Source organism: Protomyctophum bolini (assembly GCF_963924005.1).
Source record: "Protomyctophum bolini genome assembly, chromosome: 3".
In the NCBI taxonomy this organism is placed as follows: Eukaryota; Metazoa; Chordata; class Actinopteri; order Myctophiformes; family Myctophidae; genus Protomyctophum; species Protomyctophum bolini.
The window spans coordinates 28,672,870-28,697,156 of NC_137864.1; the positions used below are offsets into that span (position 1 = coordinate 28,672,870).

At 41.4% G+C, this 24,287-nt stretch overlaps 1 protein-coding gene across 1 annotated transcript in view; it reads left to right on the forward strand.

Annotated features, from left to right (window-relative positions):
- Positions 1-11,486, forward strand: part of papss1 (3'-phosphoadenosine 5'-phosphosulfate synthase 1) — a 31,065-nt gene extending 19,579 nt beyond the window's left edge. Inside the window, exons 9-12 of the mRNA XM_080759413.1 lie at positions 172-307; positions 863-1,131; positions 5,308-5,537; positions 10,197-11,486. Of these exons, the coding sequence (XP_080615539.1) occupies positions 172-307; positions 863-1,131; positions 5,308-5,537; positions 10,197-10,338 (777 nt within the window). The 3' untranslated portion in view covers positions 10,339-11,486. The remainder of the gene's footprint in view (positions 1-171; positions 308-862; positions 1,132-5,307; positions 5,538-10,196) is intronic.
- The last annotated feature ends 12,801 nt before the right edge of the window (positions 11,487-24,287 follow it).

The following is a 24,287-nucleotide window of genomic DNA, read 5'->3' on the forward strand; positions in this document are numbered from 1 at the left end:
GACGTGTCAGTCGGTCTTTTAAAGCATAAATCGGTCTTACAGTAAGTGTCTTGCTCAGGGACACTTAGACATGAAGCCTAATGTGTATTCATCCTGCTTGGTGTTGTGCTGATTATCAGATCTGTATTCATCCTGCTTGGTGTTATCAGATCAGTGTCACTTCTGTTTCAGATGGTGATGGAGAGTGGTGACTGGCTGGTTGGCGGAGACCTCCAAGTCCTCGACCGGATCTACTGGAATGATGGACTGGACAAGTACCGACTCACCCCTACCGAGCTCAAACAGAAGTTCAAGGAGATGAATGCAGGTACGGTGCTCGACTCCCTTTTGTCTTTCACTTAACCTGTTATTGTCTGTTATTTTTCTCGCTGAAAACCTGGTGGTCTTAACTTCAATAGTCTCGTGTGGCCAGACTGTTGCCTCTCACAATCTTCAAATGCTTCTGTCATACAATCTGGAGAACGGAAGCTCTGATCATGAGTAAGCAATAAAGGTGAAGTAAAACCACTTCCATTTAGTCTTTACAGACGCACAAATATATCCTAAATTAATATAAATAGAAACCATCTAAGCATATATAGCTTGCTGCTTAGCAGACATGGATATTAAAAAGTTAAATGTTAAATGTAAAGAAAAAAAAAAACGTGAACGGAAATGCCAGCTTCCTTGCGCGGATTTCGGGAGGTGTAGTTCCAGACTCTATATAGCATTCGGAGATTGTGGAATAGTTGTCTGGTTACGCAAGACTATAACTTCAGCAACATCAATATCATGTCAACCCTGTGTCCAATCTTCATAGACATGTTTGCTCTGATATTAACTGTTAACGTCTCCCCCTCTCTTTGTTTCTCTGTCCACACAGATGCCGTCTTTGCCTTCCAGCTGCGCAATCCGGTTCACAATGGTCACGCACTACTGATGCAGGACACCCACAGACGCCTGATCGAACGGGGCTACCGCCGGCCTGTGCTCCTTCTGCACCCTCTAGGGGGCTGGACCAAAGACGATGATGTCCCACTAAGCTGGAGAATGCGTCAGCATGCGGCGGTGCTAGAGGAGGGCGTCCTCAAGCCAGACACCACCATTGTGGCTATCTTCCCTTCACCCATGATGTATGCAGGCCCTACTGAGGTAAGGGCAAAGATTTGAAATGCTGTGCGTGTGTGCGTGCGACAAACCTATATTCAAAAAGTACTGGTGATAATATCATGAGAAGTGCATTGACTATTGTTACAGAATGCAAGAATCTGTATGTTTTGTCAGAGGAAAAGACCACTTAATTGGGTACTATGCTAAATATATGCACACCAGATTTAGCATTAGTACATCTATTTCTATTCCTAAATGTTTTCTAGTGCTGGAAAAAATGAGTAACGGTATATATATAATATTCAGCATTTCTCTTGTAAAGTATTGTTCAGTCCAAGTGTGCAGTTACGTGCATTATATGCTTCAAAACTAAACCAAACAGCTTTCACTCAAAATGAACCATTCAGGAACAAACAAAATGTCATTCCCACAACCATAAACAACAAAAATGGTTTATAGAACAGCACACATCCATCATGGAGGTAAACAGACACGTAGTTCTATTTACATTCTGTATGAACTATGAAATTCTTCAGAATACTTTACAAAGTTATACTGGAAAATCTTTTGTAAGTGAAAAGTTGGCACATCACTAGATAATGGGGATTTAATTTAGTCTGGAAAATTCTTTCTAGTGATTCCACAGTGAACAACAGGACCCTCCACTCTCTCTCTTTCTCTCCCTCTCTCTGACCAAGGATATAGCTTATTGTGGCTTCATCTGTCTTTTAATCAGTCTCTTATGACGAGGAAGTTTTATTGCGAGAGTTATAGAGATCAGATTGAGTTCTGGGAGATGTCATGAAACAGTCTGTGAGGATGAAACAACAGGTTTGGACTGCCTGGCTCCTCCGCAGTACTAATAGCGTCATAACTCTGACCCTGGATGACCATACAAAAGCAACATTCTTATGCTTTATTCTGGCCATTTCTTAACCACTTTCAAGTCGGTGTCCCTATTTTGGGCATGTCATAGGCTTCAAAAACACCCTGTTGTGGGCTTGTAGATGATATATATTCAACATTCATCGTATAATGTATAAGGCTTAAGTGGTTTAGTTGTGCAGTGATAAAGTATACTGACAGAAGTATTGAAATACAGCAATGCAAGCAAAAACATACATTACACACAGACACAAGGGACATCATAAACATCTTGCCTCCAGTCCAAAATAAAAGGATTGAATAAGAGCCCACCAAAAAAAGGATGACATGACAATAGACAGTTGAATTGTATGACAGTGTTGTGATCTCATGTTGTGTTTATAGCTATCTAGCTGTATACAGGGCTTAAAGTTCTCAGTCCTGGCGACTGAGAACTTCTTTTGGCATTAAGCCCTTTGTATATCTCGTGTTGTGTTTATAGCTATCTAGCTGTATATCTCGTCTTGTGTTTATAGCAGACTCCTCACTCATATGTGCACTTGCAACTCGAAAGCAAACTCCACATGCCCCAACATTGTATTTTCCTGCCATAGTGTCAATCCTTACTCCTGTGTCGGATCGGTGGTTAGACTGGCATATTCGCCGATACCAATATGACCCGATATGACAAATAAGAGCCGACACCGATACTTTTCCGATACCGATACAGTATCGGGACATCTCTAATATATATATATATATAGATACTGTATATATAGATAGATAAAGAAAAGAAAGAACCATAGACCGATTACTGCAGGGTTTCATTCATCATTCTAATCGTACAATTGGGGACAAGACACAGATAGAAATTGTGAGCTACAGCAAGTGATCGTTTTGGGAACCCATTTTGTTGTTAGCATTACGTTATGCTTTAGTTATTTAAAAATAGCAGATCTACAAGCTCATAGCGCACCACCGAGTGGCGCGCTACGAGCTTGTAGGTCTGCTATTTTTGAAAAATCAAAGAGCGACTGACATAGAAGACATTTTTAGAATCTGATCTCAGGTCAGAATGAAAACTGTCAGGATGTAGAAGATTTTTTTTAAATCTGATCTCAGGTCAGAATGGGTCAAGGTCCCACTCCCTACTAGGATCCTCCAATCCAGCATTGAATTCCCTAGATTTCAAGCCCACATTTTTACTTACTGTGGGATATGAAGATTGTAAAGAGATTTTCTTTTCACCTGCCAAGTCATATTCTTAAGAATCTGTGCATAACCACCATAAGTCAGAAATATGCGAGAAATGTCTGTTTTATTCCCTCTGTGTTATCACCAAGGTTCATGTGGTTAGATTTAAGAAGATTTATGTTGTTAAATCTGTCAGAATAAGCAAAGTATTGTCTTCCCTAGTTTGTCAATGTTTTTTAAATATGTGGTCAAATGTACCGTAAAATCTCTGGTGAATGCAACATCATCTCTCTTTTTTATTATAGTGCTAATCTGTGTGTTTTGTAAAGAAAAGACACCTTACTGTGAACATAAGGTTTAACGGCATCGGTCAACAGCATCCACATTCTTGCACCATAGTATTTAGCCATTTCTCCCCACGCATTTTTCCAAAAGGAGCATTTCACCCATTTTCAACCGTATCTTCATATAATTGGTCCTCATTGATGGATGGCACCATTTCTGTCTACTCACTCTGTGTCTCAGTGGTAGGCTGTGGACAGTTCAGAATCCTGCCTAGTACAGACCAATGACATCATCCTTGGGGATTCCAGGCTAATAGAAACTACAGCCTTTCTCTTCCTGGAAAGTTAGCATGCTGAAATTGAAGCCATTGCTATCACATGTACACAAAAATGAATTAAAACGTTTGAAATATTGCTTGAAATTGCCAACCCCGTCTAGATACAGTAAGTTGAAAATGGTTGAAGCAGTCCATTTAAGGTAATTGGCAATAGTTATACAATTTATTTCCTTTCCCTTCTATTTTTCCAACTGCAAGGGATATTATTCCAGTCGTCATTTTCCAGCCTTTATATAGAAGCTGTCCACCCAAAACCCCACTCACATTTATTTCCTAAGAGATTGTACCTTGTAGCTTGATGTATCAGCTCACAGTATCTTTGCCCACAAAAAGCTGAACTATATTTTCAATATGTTTCTAAATTCTAATAAATTCTTTGAAAAGTGCAAAATCTTGGGAGAAATGTAAATGAAGATAAATGCATTACTTGGAAGATGTGTAATTGTAACTACTATGTCGATGGCAGTTGGTAATGCAAGACCTGTGGTACTCATCAGAATAACCGTTGTACCCATTGTAATTTAGTGCAGCACCCATTATCATAGTACTTGGAAGTCACTCTATGACGCCATTTTGATTACATCAGGGGTCTCCAATGGGCATAAATGGGAAACAGATATAGAGATTTTTTTGTGGATTCTATTCCCACTGAGGACATCACTCCTTTGAGTCCTCGCCGATACACACTCCAAGTTTTAAGTTCATGGGTTGGACAGTTCTACAGTTATTCAGAGGACAGACAGACGGGCAGAGATTTAGTGCATTTATAGATGGATATATTCTCTTGTGTATTACATTAGTGAAACTTAACCTTGTGCCAGGATGAATAGCATCCGCTGTCAGTATGGCAGGCCCAAGAATTCTATTAGAAACGTCAAACTACATTAGTTTGAGGTTTCTAATGGGACCCTGACGAAGGCTGAGTGCCGAAACACGTTGGTCCTTCTTTTTGTAATGTTCTTTGCCATGCCTTAACTCTTAAATAAAAAAGTCTTTTTTTCACCTCACTAGAACAGAGTGCCTTGGATCCTCTTCTTTAATGTCAAACTACATTATTTGCTCTTTCTTGAAACATTGGGTGTAGGCCGGGTGTAGTTTTGGTGAGTTACAGTGCATATACGGTCGTAAGTTTTTGTATTACTTTGCCCTCTATTTCACTTAAACTAAGCATGTCGCATGTAGAGATGGGGTGACTGCAACCACACCTATCTGCTTGGGTTTAGACATGACTAGCCTGGCCCAGAGGGGTGGGCGCATGAAGCAAGTGCTGGAGAATATTGGTTCACCGATCGCACCGAAAACAGCAGAGAAAACTGACGTCACCATTATGTCGAGGGACGCCCCTCTGTGCTGTACTTCACTCCCACTCCTAGACCAGTAAATGTATCTTGTTCCCCCAGGCTTTCATTTTTTGAGCCGATGCGAACGAAAATAAAAGCCTGGGTACCGAGGGTAAGACATGACAAGAAACTTCACCTTCTTACTTGAAAACATTGTAACAACGTGTTGTACTAAACGGTTGCTGTTTATCTGTACAGGTGCAGTGGCATTGCAGAGCACGGATGGTGGCTGGAGCTAACTTCTACATTGTGGGCCGTGACCCGGCAGGTATGCCCCACCCAGAGACGGGTAAGGACCTGTACGAACCAACCCATGGGGCCAAGGTTCTCACCATGGCACCGGGACTCATCAGCCTGGAAATTGTGCCATTCAAGGTCGCTGCTTACAACAAGGTCAAAAAGGCCATGGACTTCTACGACCCTAAGAAGTAAGTCCTTAATTAAAGTAATTGTGGATTTTTTGGTTCCTGTTACTTTTAGAAACGATGGTGTAGACTAGAGACTCTAACGAAAATGGCGAATCTGAAATGCGTGCCAAATGCATTCAGTCACCTTGAACATTATCACATGTTTAAGGATTTAAAAATGTTTTGGTAGTCATGTACTGTAGTTTAGTTTGATTACATTCTCAACTGCAGTGAATGACACCAGGCTGCGTACAGAATGATGCCACCTTCTCATAGGGCTTTTGTTTTGGTCCATACTCAAGTTTGATTACTATTTTCACACTGTCACCTTCATCGACGACAATGCACTAGTTCAGTTTAAGTGGACTAAACGGGCCGGTGTGAAAATACCCCTAGTTTTCCTGTGTTGTTTGTGTTGCGTTTTCTTCCCTTTTATTCTTATCTGCGGTAAAAGGCCAAGCCAAGAATAATAAGATCTGTTTTGCTTTTCTTATACCCTGACAATGTTCTGTGGCTTTCTGTGCGCTTTTGAAGTCGCTCAGAAATTGCAGAGAGCTGCCATTAATTAAAGACTGTATACGGATACTGCACATGATGACTAACAAAAATCTTGCAAACTTGCTGTGTCTCTGGGATTTGATCATGCTCCCCCCATCAGGTTATGTGCTTGGCTACAAATACGCTGACTAAAAATAACTACATATGAGCAGACTAATCAAAAGACTTGCTTTGTTTTCCATGACGCAATATTTTGGAGACAAATTACACTTGTATATTCAGTCAATTCCAGGGATTCGGTGAAAAGGGCTAAAACTATAACGGAAGCCTCTGTCTGTTGAAACATAACCTTGGTCTAATAGAGTAGTGGTCTTGACCCCCACGTCCGGACCCACACATCACCCTGCTAGCCTTAATAATAATGAATGAATGAGCCCCCCTCCTCCCTCCCTCTGTCTCTCCCTCCCTCTCTCTCTCTCTCGAACTATGCGGTTTCCTACTCAGCTTTTCTCATTTCTCTACCTATTGTCTTCAGAAATGAAGTGAAGAGAATTCTAATGAGGGGGAATCTCTATGCATGGTGGAGTTTCGTTTGTATATGGAACTACAACAAAATAGCTCCTTCCTCCCCTCTGTTTGAAATGCAGGACTCAGTTCAGTGACAGTGAGATACTTCTGGTTGCCTTCTGAACAGGCCAGTTATATAGGCCTATATACAGACCATAGACCATATATACAGACCATAGCTGGTATTTATCAAGCATTTAAAAAGATCGAAAATTGGTTTTGAACAGTCACACGACTGTTTCAGTAAATGTCAGTCTAACTGCTCTGCAATAGCACAAGCAGATGACAGGGTTTGAGCTTGAGCAGAGTATATGAATTGGAGACTACAGGATTTTTGAGGTTTGATTTATTTTCGTACAGTATTTTGCAATTATTTTATGTAAACAGATGTCTAATCTCATTTCATTTGCAGGTCAAGATATTAAAACATTTCTAGCATCTTAACCGCAGACATTACCATGCCATTATTTTGTCACACAAAAGTTTTCTTTCTTTTTTCGTTTGTTGTTGGACTAGATGCCATTATGTCAAATCAAAGAGAATACAGGCTATATCTATTTTAATATGATTTATATGTAAAAACCGTCATAAGAATTCATTGGACTCTTTCTCAACATGTCAGCCTTGTCAGGTCTAACCCTAGCACTAGGGAGAGAAGGCAGAGGGTAACATACAGCCAGAAAATCAAAGGCCTGGGATGGCGCCTCACGAAATTTATAGCATTCTTTCTGCTCTCCGGCCTCTCCTCTCTCGCGCACACAGGCGTGCACTTCAACAGGGCCTTGCCAAATTTCAAGAGGAATATGGATGCTCAGCTTAATTGCCCGTGATCCCCCTCAAAGCCACCCTCTGAAGTATAATGGTTCAAAATCAGAGCAAGCTGTTTCTCATTGACAATGTAATAAAGTGGTTTCTGTAGAGTTCGCTGCATGTTGGTGCCCATTGATGGTGCAGTGGTTTGGATCCTACTCTCTGGGCTCCTTCCTGGTCCTGAGATCAGATCTAGCCAGAGCCTTGTCTCCTGCCTCCTCCGAAGGCTTCAACCCATTTTGACCTGAGATCAGATTCTAAAATTGTCTTCTGAATCCTGACAGTTTTCTGAAAAAGCTATGTTTCTATGTCAGTCGTTCTTCGCTATTTGTTATAGCGCGCCACAGAGTGGCGCGCTATAACAAACTGCTAACACCAAAAGGGGTTCCCGCCCCAAATGGGTTAAGACTGCAAGAAAACGATCAATTCAAGAATTTCCTCATTCTTAGCATGCCTGTGCCACACTTCACTAGGTGTGAAACTTCCAGAGAACTCCATGAACTGTAAATCTCTACAAATCAGTCAGCTTGAGCTGTCTTATTATCCAAAGATTCCTGACAGTGATTTATAAAGAAGAGCTGGTGAAGATGTCATGAGTGCAAGCCAAAATTCTGTTGAGCAAATGGTTAACCAAAGAGGGAATCTGTCATGTAATTTCCTAGGGAGTGTGCAGACAGCTCATTCTGTGAAGGTGTAAAAGCAGGAGCCATCTGGCACTAACACCTGAGAAGGTGTTCTTCAAAGTGATTATGGCTATAATATCGACCAGATTTCCTCATTGAAGCGACCTATTGTAATAATTTGTTATTAATTGGTTATGAGCTTAAAATCCAGTTCTTGGGAGAGTCATACGCATCAATTAGGACATTTTAAAGAATTGCATCTTATTTTTCACCTCGCCACAGAAATGGGTTGAACTTGATGTATCCGACACAGTATCTCACATCTAGAATGCTGAGGGAAGAGTCCTTCTGATGAACTGATATGACTTTGATATGATCTTTCGTGACCAATCAGATAGGCTTCTTGAACTCGGAGTCATTATATTAAATAATACAGTTTTTATACAGTTTGACGATGGAGTTCCTACAAATAGTACAAGCACATCCCATTTGGACTAGAGTTTGATGGCCCCTGTATGCTTTCTGTTGGTACGGAACCAATGATAAGCTTTAATTTGTGGCATTTTGGGGGGAAATCGGCGGGCCGTACAAATCTGCCTTAACCACTCCACTTGTACTGATCGCCCACATGATAGAAAACCACAGAAAAACGAAACCACATTTGACAAATGTTAGTATGGGAAGGACGTTTCATTGTAATAGCGGTGGCACGGGAATTCACTTGGTATGGATGACAAGTTTTTTTATTGCCACTAAATGGAGTAAATTACTTATCATTTACATGCTTTCTTTCATTCTATGCCTATGTATTATTTTAAGAGAAATTCAATTTAGACTGCTTTGTTATTAGAAAATTTGGTTTCAAACTAGCAGGGTTCATCAAATATTGTGCCAGAGTTTATGAAAACATAACCGAAAGTTTAAGGGCTCTATTTTCATCAGTGCTAAACCCCTTATCCCTAAACTTTTGAAAAGTTTGAAAAACATTGTTCAACTAGCCGATCTACATCAATACGCTGTGAGTTTGTAGATCAGCTATTTGAACCATTCAAAAATGTTTTTCAAAATGGTAAAATAGGCAAAGAAGTTTAGGGATAAGGGGTTTAGCTTGGTGAAAATAGGGGCCTAAATCTAATCTCATCTATAGTCATTCTTGTCACTTCTCACATTTTAGTGCAGGGCTGGGTATAATTTGAAAATGTTCAATTCCAATGAATAGTGTTGCCTATGGGTTTGCATAAATATTCAGTTGTTATGCGTTATAATTCAATTGTGTAGTGTAACAGCTTTTATTTGAGTAAAAACATATTCACTTGTGTGTGTGTGTGTGTGTGTGTGTGGGGGGGGGGGGGACGACATGACAGGCAGCGAGAGGTTCCATATGTTGCTTGGTCGTATTCCAGTTATTTATGTCGTAAAATTGGGACGCTTCGAGGAATATTTAAGGGTGTGTTATTTAAATGACGGTTGTTTTCACCCGTTGACATTTATCAATGCTCCGACCAAATCTACACCAGGATCAGCTGTTTAGGATCACTTGATAAATGTCGTGCAGACGTGAGCGTACGCCAAAACAAAAAATGTACACTCCATTGATAAATGAGGGCCGTAAAGTTGCCAAACCTCGACCTGTGTATGGGTTGAGTGACAAATCTCTTTATCTCCATCTCATGCAGACTGTCGCATGCACGCAGGTCTGAGGTCTCCTTTCCTGAGACTATGCTGGCATGGTCTGTCACCTTTGATATGTAGATAGCATTCTACGTGTTGTTTTCAGTTTCATGTCAGTTTTTTAAAATTGATCGACAACTTGTTAATGGAAGATTTTACATCCTCTCACGAAGGACTCACAAAGCGAGTGTGGGGCAGCAAACACCCAACACTTACATTCAAGTTATTTACAGTCTGACTTTGCGGATTACAGATGCATTTGAATGACAGAAATCTCTGAGAAAGATGGAGACTGTTAGACAATGAATGTGTAACTAATTACATGCCATGCTACCGTTTCATAACTTTCATGGCTCAGGTAGAATTTCAGGTGAGGTAGAATTCTAACTGCACACTGTGTGTGTGTGTGTGTGTGTGTGTGTGTGTGTGTGTGTGTGTGTGTGTGTGTGTGTTGTGCAGCATCTCATTGAACTTTCGATGAGTCTCATTATGTTTCCCCGTTTCTTTGTAGCCATCAAGACTATGATTTCATCTCGGGCACACGTATGCGCAAGATGGCTCGTGAGGGTCAGAACCCACCACCGGGCTTCATGGGAGTAAAGGCCTGGAGTGTGCTTAAAGAGTACTACAAGTCACTGGAGAAGGCAAATTAAATAGGGAACACAGTGGTTCCTTCGAATGGTTCAAAGGTTGAATGCAGAGGACCACTCAACAGCTTTCTAAAACCCATTATCTTGTGGATTGCCTCAGTTCGTCACATAAACCCACTTTCCAGTCACTCACAAGGCTGCTGTTACTGTTTTTGTCTTATTACTGTCTATTATTGTCGATTTTTACTATATTATGTACTGTATGTCTTTAATTTATCTTTGTTTTGGCTGAAAATGTATGTGAACATACTGTAGGAGAGGTCAGTACACCGGTGAAGAGTGGGTGTTAAATGCAGAAAGAACAAATATTCCTTCTTGTAACAAGACGGTTCAAACTTTGCTGTATATTGATTGCAAGCCTCTAAATGGTTACCCAAAAAAAGAGTTAAACTGTTACACTTCTGTTGGTAAGAATATCAAATATTGACTTACGGTACCTGCTTGCAAATTCAATGTACTGTTGACCAGTACTGATGATATTAGTATAATGTTTGTATTCATGTTGTCTACAGTAAAAAGTTCTTTACTCCACATCTTCTCTAAGTGGCAGTTGCCAAAAAATATGGCATACACCAGTGTTTGAGGTAAATGTTTTGTGCCTTGGTCTTTGTCAAATTACTATCTTCAGAAATTGAATTCACATGCCCTCTTGATTGAATTAGAGTGTGCTCACACCTGGTTCTTGTTCCACTTGTCTCTTTGTTTCACTGAAACGGTCCAGTAGTTGAAGAAATGATCTGCGAAACAGATGAGCATTGAAACAGAGCTGAGAGAGATATGCAATCCTACCCTTCCTATAGGCCTTTAGGAACATCCCTCCTTTGTTAATTTTCTTAAATTATCCCAAACATGTACACACTGTTTTATCTTTTAACTATCTCGTAAAAAAAGATGTGACCTTTCTTTTTATTTCTTAGTAACGTCTTATTAATGGTTTTTGTATGTTTGTCACTCCTAATCTGTCACTCCTAATCTTTTGTGTTCAGTCATGTCAATGTTCTCTTTTGTATTGAGTTATTACAGTTAGTTATTTTCCATTTGACTTATTCCATTTTGTTATTTTTGGTCTGTGTAATCAGTTTGGTAATAATCAGCAAGAGGACATATTTGTACATAATCACCCTTGTCCAATAAATCATTTTTAGCAAATGGAACAATCGTTTCACTAATCTTTGTGTAGGCTTTGGCACTCAATTCAGATATATCTATATACATACACACACACACACACACACACACACACACACACATGAAAGGGACTTAAATTCACATCTGCAAAGATTTTCATTTAATAATCTCACATATACATATCACTAACTTCAACTTGACTGATTGTATGCTAATGTAAACTTGGGTTTTATGGTGCACAGACTGTCAGTGGATTTGTCCGCCTTGATCTTCTTGTAACCTAAGCAGTTCAAATTTAGACATCTCGTGTTTGTGCCAATTTTCACAATGTTTGTGACGAGCCTGTATGTATACTGTATACAATTTGTCATTTGGCTGAACACCTTATTCCACTTCTAAGAAGTCTTAAGTTAACATCTTACCTTTTGGAACTGTGATCTCCCAAAAGTACAGGTCGGTCGGTTGGTCAGTCATGTCTATATTGAATGAGACAGACACTCTATAGCCCCCAGTCCACACACCCTGCACCAGCTGGTTCCCAGATGGAGTATAACCCAGTGAAAGTGGAACACACGGGGTTAATCCCAGACCCTAAAAGAGTCTCTGTGTCAGAAGTACCCTGGATACACCATCTAATCCAACTCCCAAGATGCAACCAAGAGACCTGCCAGCAGCAATTTTTCTACCTTTCGCCAGATCTTGTTCAATCTCAATGTCTCGTAATCAAGCCTCGGACCTCAGTCCAACTTCAAAAGCAGCTTGTTTTCGTGTTGGAGATGATGGAATGTTTTCGGGGGAGGTTGCGTTACAATTTCTTGCTCTTCGTCCTTTTAATTCTTACTTTTACTGAAAGGAGGGTGAGGGTCAGTGCTTTGGTGGTTATTAACATGTCTGGGACTTATCCCTCCAACACCTTAATGCAACGTTATCACAGATATAAAGTATATATCTATATCACACGCAGAGCATTTTGTAGATCCTCGCTATTGGTCTTTTCATCTATGATATCGGGGGTCCCTTTTCAGAAAGATCACCCAGTCTAATCAGATCTTGCTTGGATTTCTTTTAGATATATATCCCTGCCAGTTTATTGTTACAACATGGCACGCTGCCAGGGAGAAGTTCTACGGGTGCCAGAGTTGTACTGCTCTGTGACTACTGTTTACATGACTCTTGCTTTACTCGGCTCACCTGTCCCACCTCGTTTAATTGACTCAAATTACTGTTGCGTGCAGTTTGAAAAGTGACAAGATGTATTAGTCACAGCTGTTAAATTGAGGGACGTTTGTGCTGACTGCTGAAGTAGGTTTTCAGCAGCCTGTAGGCTACCAGTTAGGAGAAACCTAACCATTAATATAAGGATAATACAAGATGTTGGGTGGACTTGTTGCATATCGTCTAGCAATGCATGGAAAGTTAAGACATTTTAATTATGAATGTCATACATGATTTGAGTTAATTAATAGACTTATTGTTGGGCAAATCCAAAAATTGTTTGTATTGTAAGATGTGCTAGTCTGCTATACTTTGCAAACTTTACAGGGGGATCGGGTGATACATACAAAAAAATTTTTTGCCTGCATTGTCAAATATAATTAGGTTGACACATGACTAGTAAATATGAACCATATCTGAACTAGGAGCATCCTCTTTAGAGCAGAAATACTGACCAATCTATGGCAGATATTACATGCTTATAACATCACCTGCCCCATCCCACCACAGCAGAAGGTTGACTTCTTACAGGGACTCCAGATGCATTTCCTTCCAATTTCCCTCCATCTGGATTGAGTTCCGCTCAGAGCCAGTCATGAAAAAACATGCTTCCCTGTTCAAAATACAATTCGATCAAGTTAAATGACAAAAAACAGACTTAATAAACAATTTCCTCAATGATCGCCTTGGCGTGTATGTAATTAGTGCCCTGTTGTTTCTTTTGATTCTTTTCATTTTCTTCACCGATTAGTTGTAGACAATTTTACCAATGTGGAATTGCCAGCTTCCTACCCATGTGTTGTTTGTTGTAGCGCCCGTCAAGCCAGAGGCACCGCAGTGGAATCAAACCGTTGTCCTCATTTACAAATTGGCAGACCTCTGATGTAACTCTGACATGACCATAAACAAACCTTATATATCCATATATATCCATGTCACTATAGCCTCAGACATAACCATAAACAAACCCCATATGGCAATAATAGGCATAATATGGAGATCTGTTTTCCAGAGCCATGGATCCGACCTCTATGGTGCTGATATGGGACCGACCAACTTTCCACTCGGCGTGTGCATTGGCAAGGACTCAAGGGAGTGTGGTGCCCGCAACAGAGCTGTTCGGATAGGTGCTTGTCCACAGCCGCAGATCCAACCAATAGGCCCATATATGGGCGTGCCAATATACAGGGTATGTATGGGCATATATGACATCAGGAATCCATACAGTATATGGGCATACATGGGACACAGGTATACAGACAGAGATACAGAGATCTCCATACCGGGATATTGGCACAACAGGGACACAGACAAATGGGTACTCTGACAGAGCCACCGCCATCGGTTTAGTTGGCATAACGTTGGTGTGAGCCTCTAGTACATACATTATACATATGCGTAATAGGCCTATTCATACACTTTCTTTTTTATCAAACATCTTATACAAGGCAAAGTCCATGCTAATCCCAAGTAACAATGATTTGTGATCTGATCCATCCATCATCCATGCAGTAGAAAAAGCTGACTCTGTAAAATCTCACTGGGGATTTAATTATTGAGAGGGATTTGACTTGTGGCTTATATCAATGCATAATACTTTATTACCACTTGTATTTTGTTGACAAGGGCACTATGATCCTGGAAGAGGAATGGTGGTTTGTGGTGACTTGTAGTTATTTTGTGGTCTTTTCTATTTATTTATTTTTAAACACAATTTCTTCTGTATGCTTTGTCTGTAACTTATAGGCTTGTCTCTCGTGACCTGGCCTCCACAATGGGACCACCTGATTGAATACATGGTTACAGCAAATATGATTGACTCTTATAATTGCATTTGCCTAATGCCTATATCTATTAAGGATTATAGCACTGATTCCAGACCAAATTTCATCTCCTCTAAGTCTAACAATGTTTCTCAAACTTTTTCATGGGCCCTCAATTTGATTGTTTTGATTTAACTTTGAAAGTGTACAAATGGAACCATGGTACAAATGGAACCATTTTCCTTTTGTATGCTCTCGGAGTTACATACACATAACCAAGGTGGGGATCCCCTGAAACCTCCCAAGGACCCCTAGGTTTTTTTGAGGAGCTCTGCTCTAACACACACACACAAGGTTTTGTGGCATGTGGCAAATGGTTTGCTGCTGACTTTTATCAGACTCAGCTGTCCATTTGTGACATGATCCCTGAAGTCCTTTGATAACGCTTTTAGACAAGATGATGATGTTAAGACAAATTTATAGACAAATTGTCTATTGTCACAATTTATCAGTATGATTTTTCAAAACACAATTGGAAGTCTTCATCTTGGATTAAAGCACAAGAGGCCTGGAAATACTGAAAAGTATCTACGCATGTGAGGGAAAACGTTGACAGCACCAGTTAGTGAGTATCCATACTGTAGTCATGACAACCCCCCCCCCCCCCCCCGAATATACGCGTCCCCTGACTCCCCTCTCTTCACTATAATGTCCAACAATGCATAAATACTTCACAAACCGTTATAAAGATGTACATTAACCATGTTTGTCATGTGTCTGCCCCCCCCCCCCCCCCCCACACACACACACACACACACACACACACACACACACACACACACACTCAAACACACTGACTGAAGCATATGCTACAGTGGATATATTATGGCTGTGGCCAGCCATGCCACAAATCATTGTCCGTGCCACCACTGCACAAACATACATCATGTGGTTGATAAGACAGACACTACTCTTCTAAGCATGCTGTTGATATTGGATACAGAAGACCCTCATTACTATGAGATTACTGTACTTTGATAAATCCTGCTGCTTTATGATTCCCTTGTCATCGCACCATATCAGGATGAGACTAGACAGCCTGGGGAATATTACCTTAGGAGCCAGGGGCCCAATATATAGAGATCACACACGGAGGGTTGGGGGGTTGGATCATACATCAAATGGTGCTTCCCAAGGCAACTTCAAAGGAAAGCATCTGTTTCATAACACTGGAGGACTCGGGCAAGGAGAAGGAATTCCAGGTCTCTGATACCACACAAACTGCACTGAAGTGCAAAAGGTGGGCAGAGAACCTATCTCACTACATTTCAATTTAGGCATTTAGCAGACGCTTGTTTCCAGAGTGACTTACAAAGTGCACAATTGGAGTAATAAGCTGCATGAACTCTAAAAACAAGGTATGGTAAGTGGTCAAGTAAATAGAGTGTGAAGAAAACAAATTGCTATAACTAACCAGGATAGCAGCCAGGTAAGCATAAAAACTCTGAACAATTGGCCAACATACTGTACATCTGATGTGGTAAGATAACTAACTATAGTATCTATCTAAATAGACAAGTTTACAGATGCAAATAAATGCAAAGGTGCAAGCGGGGTGAGGTGGAGTCTGAAAGTGTTTTCAGACTACCACAAAGAAACACATTTCCCCTTAGAGATCATTGATATTTCTTCATCTCCCAGCTGAGCCTACTGCCAATGACTAACGAGTCTTCTTTTCCTTTCAGGGGTCGCCACAGTGAATCATCTGCCTCCATCTTACCCTGTCATCTACCTCCTCTTCTCTCACACCAACTAACTTCATGTCCTCTTTTACTACATCCCTAAATATTCTCTTTGGTCTTCAGCTAGGCCTACTGTCTGGTAGTTCCAACCTCAACATCCTTCTAGCGATATACTCACTCACTATCCCTCCTCTGTACGTGTCCAAACCATCTAAGTCTGGCCTCTCTGGCTTTATCTCCAAAACATCTGACATGCGCTGTCCCTCTGATGTACAGTACTCGTTCCTGATCCTATCCATCCTTGTTACTCCCAGAGAGAACTTCAACATTTTAGTCTCTGCCACCTCCAGCTATGCTTCCTGACTTTTCCTCGGTGTGACTGTTTCTAAACCTTAGAAAATATCTGGATCTGGATTAAAAGGAAAGACCCTTGCTGGGCTATAAGAACATGACCCCCCCCCCCCCACACACACACACACACACACACACACACACACACACACACACACACACACACACACACACACACACACACACACACACACACACACACACACACACACACACACACACACACATCTGAGAACTCCATTCAAACCCCTCAAACATGAGGGCATATGAGGTATGCGGTTAGCTGTATGGCTGGCTCAGGGAAGAGGACGCCCCTGCCTTGCATAGTCCCGTGGGAGGCAAATCTCAATGATTGGGCATGGGACACAAGCTAAGGCTTGATCACCCTTTAGCTGGCCACCTTTGATGAGGGTGTATAGTGTTGGAAGGCCGAAACACCCGCTGATTCAAAGGCACACTACTGAGGATGTGTCCCAAAATTGACATCATACCCTAGTTAAGAAATACACCTCCTAATGCCACTCTTAACATCAAGGCAATCTCATGTGAGCCCACAACATCTATTGGCACAATTGGACAGTCTTAACATCACGTCCCGTGTTTTATGATTCTTTCTAAACGTTAGAACATATCTCACCACCGTCTTGTACACCTTAATTCCCTTTAATTCTTGCTGATAACGAGTGGACAGAGAAACTAACATTAACCCCACACTTGAACAGATATACCTGCATATGTCAGCATCAGTGTGATGCTCCCGCAATAGTTCAGTCACACTACTATTTAGTATTATTTGTGACCGACATAGTCACCACCCAGAGAAAGGAAGGATACGACACCGGGCAGCTTTCTTAAGTTTATAGCTTTTATTCCTCCAAGTCGAGGGAATATGTAACAGAGTGGTCCTCTGTTACTTATTCTGCACAGCATATTGGCACTTTATTAACTTGCACAGTTGTATTTTGCAGTCATGATTTTATTGTTGAATACCGTTTCCTGTTTAGCTGAGATGGCCACGCAGCCAACGAGTTCCACCTGGGGAAATGCATGGTGATTAACAAACATGAGGGGCAAGTGCAATGTGGGTTATAGATTCAATATGTTTGGGAAGTGCAATAAGGTGGAGTTCTATTGTTGAGGTTTGATTGAATGCCTAACAATTGCCTGTGATGTGTTTCAGTAAGGATTGGGCTGGACCATGTCAGGATAGCGGGGGGTTAAGATGTGCTGTTGTGATTGATTATGTTGTAGTGTGAAGGACTTGTTATATAACTTGTATAGTTGTATGTAGTTCACAGAAACTTGTAACATTTGTATGGTTTAAGGTTATTTATTTCTTTATTTGTATGTAGGCACCCCTGTAAATGGGATAGTCAATTCTCATTATCTCCAGCTGGGTATAAAAGGCTGCCATTTTGCCAGTGAACTGAAGTCTGTGCTGGGAGTAGAGAGCTTCCTGTATTTATGCCAGTTGGTAGTGCTCCTTTGAGCTTTGGTGAATAAACATACCATTGGTTAATCTTTACCAATGCCTCTGTACTGTTTCTCCAGCCACTAACACTGTCATTCCTACAGAATAACAATTTGAAAGCATCATAATATTACTTTGCACAGGAAAGCAGATAGCGCTCTACTGTCCGGACAGAGGCTCCCTCTTGAGTGTTTGTGGAGATGACTGATTTATCATGTTATCCACCACAGGTGCGCAGCCACACCCAGCTCTGAGTCCAGTTATAGTTTGACTCAGGCCAGGTGTGATTGCTTAAATCAGTCATCCTCCATCTCACAAGTATTTACCCAGCATTTTAACCAAATAAGCTTGCGGTCACACGTATCTCCCAAATCGTAGACTACCATCATACAGTAAAGATATGGGGAAAGGGACACGCTATTCTTCTACATGTCAGCAAAAGAACATCTCTGTGTTGTGAAATCCTTAAGACAAAGCCCCCCCACACACACACACACACACACACTCGCACACAATGAAAATATGACCTGGTCAGCACTGCTAAATAATGTTTACACATACTTACGTACATTCTGTATTATGATATGTTGTACCTGGGAGCTGCCAGAACAACCACAATATTCTGCACAGGTCCACTAGAGCAATTCAATGCAGGAATTCAACTTGACGACCTTTCGGTTATGAGCCAATTTCTCCAGCCTGTAAGCCATGACCACTTAATTTCTGCTTCACACACCTTCACACATGTTCTTTGGACAAACCATAACTCTTATGTTCCTCCATCGAATCACAGCAGCACAGTTTAGAGAATGTGAATACCCATTCCAGAGAGTGTACAGAAACTGTGACCACAGCCAAAGGTCTTAACCACACATGTGGCCTCCCTATTTTGGGCATGTCATTTTCAGGATCATTTTATGCTAAAAAACACATTGCACCACAATAGATCGGCTATTTTCACGCAACACCATTGTGTTGTATAAACTAGGGCTTATAAGTGGTTAAGTAATAGAGCCAAACCAGGCGATGAGCAAACCGGTCTTAAGGTCTGTGGGATATAATGAAAGATAGGATTACTCTCCTTCAGTGTGTCTGTTATATGTCTCAGGCTGATAGAATTATGGAGGAAGACGCAAATGGGTCATTTAAGTGTTCAAAATGTAAAAAACACTGCTCCTCCAGGGCACATTCATTTTATACAGTGCCCCTCAAGTTGGTATAACTCATGAATTTTAATTAAAATGTGAGAGTTCTGCTCACCGTTAAGCAATGTGTTTTAAACTAGTCATTGTTGCTCAAGTCAAATGATCTCTAGGTTAAGAAAAATATATTAGCTACACACTATGCACCTCAACGTAACCATCTCATGCATCCTTTCATTGTGACAACAATTGTAATGATTCAAGGGCGACCATCTCTAAGGCCTCTAGATGTCTCCATCTGGTTGGTGAGGATCCATCGAGTCGCAGATGTGGAGATCATATGCCAACACACAGGGATGCGTTACACATACATTATAAAGTTTATTACGCACAGAGGAATATATACAGTGGATCTATGACGTCCATATAGTAGATTAAGGAAACCATGATAAGAACAGAGTGAGCAGGAACACGCAACCCTCTTCTTCTCTTCTGGTAATCTGTACAGTCAAAGGAGAGCGGTTTAGCACAACCTTGTGCTGTGATCAGTGGCTGACTTCATCCCACTACATCCATGCCAAAGATGATGCATAAACAATACGTCACTTGTTCCACTCTTCATAAGAGTGTCTTGAACTAATGTACATTGCAATGTCCTGAAATGTCCTTGAGCAAAGCACTGATCGCCAATCGGCCTATCACTGTAGGTAAATCAGCATAAGGCTTTAGAATAAATAACAAAAAATATAGTGTTGATCAATATCTTTCATGAAATAAATACTGCCTGCTGAGCACATTAAGAGGTCACTTTCGTCAAATCGATACCGGTGTTTTATATTCAGTACACTCGAAACAAATGTATTAACCTGTTTCCATTTGTTAGATTAACTAAGAGTTTAAGAATTAAAGAGTGATGAATGAAAGACAACAATTTTAACGGATTAAGAGTATTCCTTACCCAAGCCCTGCAGGGTGACCATGACTTATGTTTAAGCAATGAATGCAGCATCACTTAAAGAAACAACTGTGTATTGTTTCCATGGACAAAAAAGTGCTGAAAGAACAAAGGGCCATACAGTGATGAGAGCCCATGTGTTGCAAAACATAGCTCAACCCTGAGCAACTAGATGAAGCTTACACCTTAACACTTCCAACATAAATCAAGGAATACCCCGCTTGCTCCTCATATTTGGTAAACCTGTTGCAAATATAAGCTGCTGCTTTTGCACAATACAACATCTGTATGTTGTTGACCCCTATCATATTCTGTGCATCATAGATCACGTAGCATAGGTTCATCTCGAGGACACAAGGTAGGCTCACAGTCAAGACAGAAAGAGACGTAATGAGCACCTGTGATTGACTTCCAGCCGCATGTTGCTGGTAATAAAGAGTAGTGATGCGGTTGCAGGCGCTCCTTGGCAGGGCTCGCTCAGGCAATCTCAAGTTCCCCCTGTATCATCAGATGTGCTGCTATCCGATGCCACAGTTGTATTTGTCTTGGACATTGTTCCTGCTTTGATCATAAATTGCAGTAATTACTCTGGGCTCTTATACTTTCCCTTTTTGGAAAAACAACACGCGGAACAGGAGAAGCCGGTGAACACAGACACCAACACAGAGAGGGGGGGGGGGGGGGGGGGGGGGGGGGCGAGGGAGGGGAGGGGAGGTTACAACCACGAGAGGATAAATAGGCCAATTAAATGCTGCTTTTATGTTTTTCATCAACGGTACACTTTGCAGGTCTGCTCCTGGTGTGCAGCATCGCTCGGAATATCACTTGAGGCCGGATGTGTTAATGAAACGGGGCATAGAGTAATTGAACCAGATCTTTTTCCACCTCCCCCTCTTCCTCCTCCTCCTCTTCCCCCTTCTCTTTAGCTTTCATCCTGATGTCTCTAAACACAAATAAATAAACGAGGAAAACCTGAGACGTGAATACAGGGAATTGTTCATTATGGGTTCCGGAAAACGGCAGCAATCAGGGCTTGCAGCAGGCTGCCGTGAGTCTCATTTAGTTCCTGAATACTAAAGGTGCCATGCAGTTAACCCTACAGTGGCCATAGGCCCTCATCCGCCAGGCAGTTAACCCTGCAGTGGCCATAGGCCCTCATCCGCCTCAGTGTTTTAATACTAAAGGTGCCATGCAGTTAACCCTGCAGTGGCCATAGGCCCTCATCCGCCATGCAGTTAACCCTGCAGTGGCCATAGGCCCTCATCCGCCTCAGTGTTTTAATACTAAAGGTGCCATGCAGTTAACCCTGCAGTGGCCATAGGCCCTCATCCGCCTCAGTGTTTTAATACTAAAGGTGCCATGCAGTTAACCCTGCAGTGGCCATAGGCCCTCATCCGCCTCAGTGTTTTAATACTAAAGGTGCCATGCAGTTAACCCTGCAGTGGCCATAGGCCCTCATCCGCCTCAGTGTTTTAATACTAAAGGTGCCATGCAGTTAACCCTGCAGTGGCCATAGGCCCTCATCCGCCTCAGTGTTTTAATACTAAAGGTGCCATGCAGTTAACCCTGCAGTGGCCATAGGCCCTCATCCGCCAGGCAGTTAACCCTGCAGTGGCCATAGGCCCTCATCCGCCTCAGTGTTTTAATACTTGTGGGCCACGTTCCAAAAGTGGATTGTGAGTTGAAAAGCACTGATGTGCTTTATATACTGTACACCAGATGTTCCCAACCACTGGTACATGTACCTGTGCTGGTACGCGAGAAGGGAATCCCAAGTTTTCCTGACCGTGAATCTATAACCGTGCGTCACCAGGAGCAATGATATGGTCTATGGCAATGATATAACATTATATTGTGAAGTAATAATATAGCAGCGGGTAGGCTACTTCCGTCTTCCGTATTTTGGTATGATCGATGCGCGTCTACAACGCCCTCCCCCCCCAGCCCCCAGCCAGCCGGTCCGTGGTAATAGAAAGGTTGGGAACCCCTGCTGTACACAACTGACATAATATCATATCCCCCTCAAGAGAAATGTTCCAGCAATTCAACGATGAGTGATACTTAATCATTTCTTCTTGCACCAAATTCCTTATTAAAATTCCTGTGTAAAAAACAAAACAGCATTCTGCTGTTATCCATAGCTGCCTGCTCTTCTAATGGTAATTGGGCATTGAGCTCTCTATCAACCTCAATGTGGTTATATGCAATAATGCTTCAACAAACATTCCAGTGGTTCACTATTTTTAAAATAATTTAAATGTTGCACAGTGAGATGAGATGTGACCCACCCTATGGTATTAAAACAGGTTGTTCTGCAAGGCAAACCTTCCTCTGAAACTGTTGACTAATGTCTTACATGCAGGGTGTCCTTCAACAGCTCTAGGTTGGTTTACTCATTATGATTGCCATTCATTAATAGAAATGTTTCAGGTTCAGTATACCCACAGCTGTTGTGCTCAAACATGATGAGAACACCATACCATAGTCAACAGTAGGGTATATCAGTAACTATCCTAAGAGAACTGGTGTCTTGCATGTTTGGTTGGAGGGCATGAAATGTGCAATCGGTAACAACTTGCTCAGTCATGGCTCAATCAAGTTGCTTTCAATGCTTTGAATAAGAAGTTCTGTTAAATGCCCAATGGTTTCAAGTCGTCGTTAATTCCCATTCACGAGTTGGAAGTGGAAAGAACAACATACCGTGAGTTCAAAATGAACTAGTCCTTATGCCTCTGATGACAAACATTTGGGCTATCCAGCCTTCGCCAGTGTCTGCAAAGTCTGGATAGCTGAAACGTTTGTCATGTATGGAATATGGAGAAATAAAATTATCATTAAATAATGATGCTCTGACTCGATGTTCTGGTGTATCATCCTCATATGATTTATGAAGATGATGCACCAGAAGAGTCAGAGCATGGTGAGAAACTGACTATGTGACTACGTATCTGCTGCCGTGTTAAGTGGTCAGACTGGTGGTCAGAGCATGTTTACAGTATTTTACTGATCAATCAATCCATTGTGTTCTGGCTTGGATCAGTGGCACCAATGACAGTATACTTTGAGTTTTTATTTATTGGAATCACCATGAACACATTTTTTAAAGGTTTTTACATAATGTTTTAACATTAATGTTATATTATTAAAAACAGTTTTGCCGATTATTTGAGGGCCCGCTTGCAATACCCTCGTGGATTACTAGCCCTAGACCACAGGCTGGGAATCGCTGATTTACAGTAGCTTTAAGAAATCCAAGAAATCATTATTTCAGTTTGCATCTTGGTTGCGCATATTTAATTCTATCCCTAGACATTCCCTCATAAATGGATCAAATTGGCCTGGGCCGTGGCTTAGCGGTCCAGGCACCTTGGCTGGTAATCCAGTCTGGCAGTGTGCCGCGGGTTCGACTCCCGATCCCGACGGCCTTTACTGCATGTCTCCCCCCCCCCCCCCATATCTCTCCCCACTTCCTGTCAGCCTACTGTCTGTCCCTCCATAAAAAATGGCAAAAGCCACAAAAAAACCTTTATAAATGGATCAAATTTAATCACAGCATTCTGAGGGCCCTGGATCAAGCAAATAATCACTGCCTTTATTAATGTAATGTAAGCCGATTGTGGAAGTTAAGTGTAAAGCTAATTCAGTTCCTATCCATGGATTATAACAAGCTATGATTGTATGAGGAAACGGAGACACATTGCCGACCAAGTTCTTTTAGCCAAAAAAAATCCATGATGAGAGGAGGCCCAGCTTGTTCTAATGAAAACTATGACTTGGAGTGAGCCAGGGTGGTAATTATAATACACTTTAGCTGTAGGAATTTTAGTCTAGAGGATTGTTTCGTCAACAATTGAAAACGGACATATGGGAAATAACTTTTACTGCTCAGTTAGATTTCATAACCACTCAGGATGTGCATAATTTCAGATCTACACTTCAATCCAATTCTGTGAACAGCTCTGTCAACGCAGAGTTACGATAAAGAAAATATGGTGACCACAATCAAGTCCTGGGGCATAAAACAATTGCTGATGGGGTAAACTGAAAGTTGTTTCTCAAAAAGACGATTTTGACCAAAAAAAAATACCTCACGACTGTAAGCTCATGGGCAACCTCAGATCACAATGGAGTCGTGCCACGGTTGAGACTGTGGGGATTCCAACTACTTTTTGTTATTGGAGAACT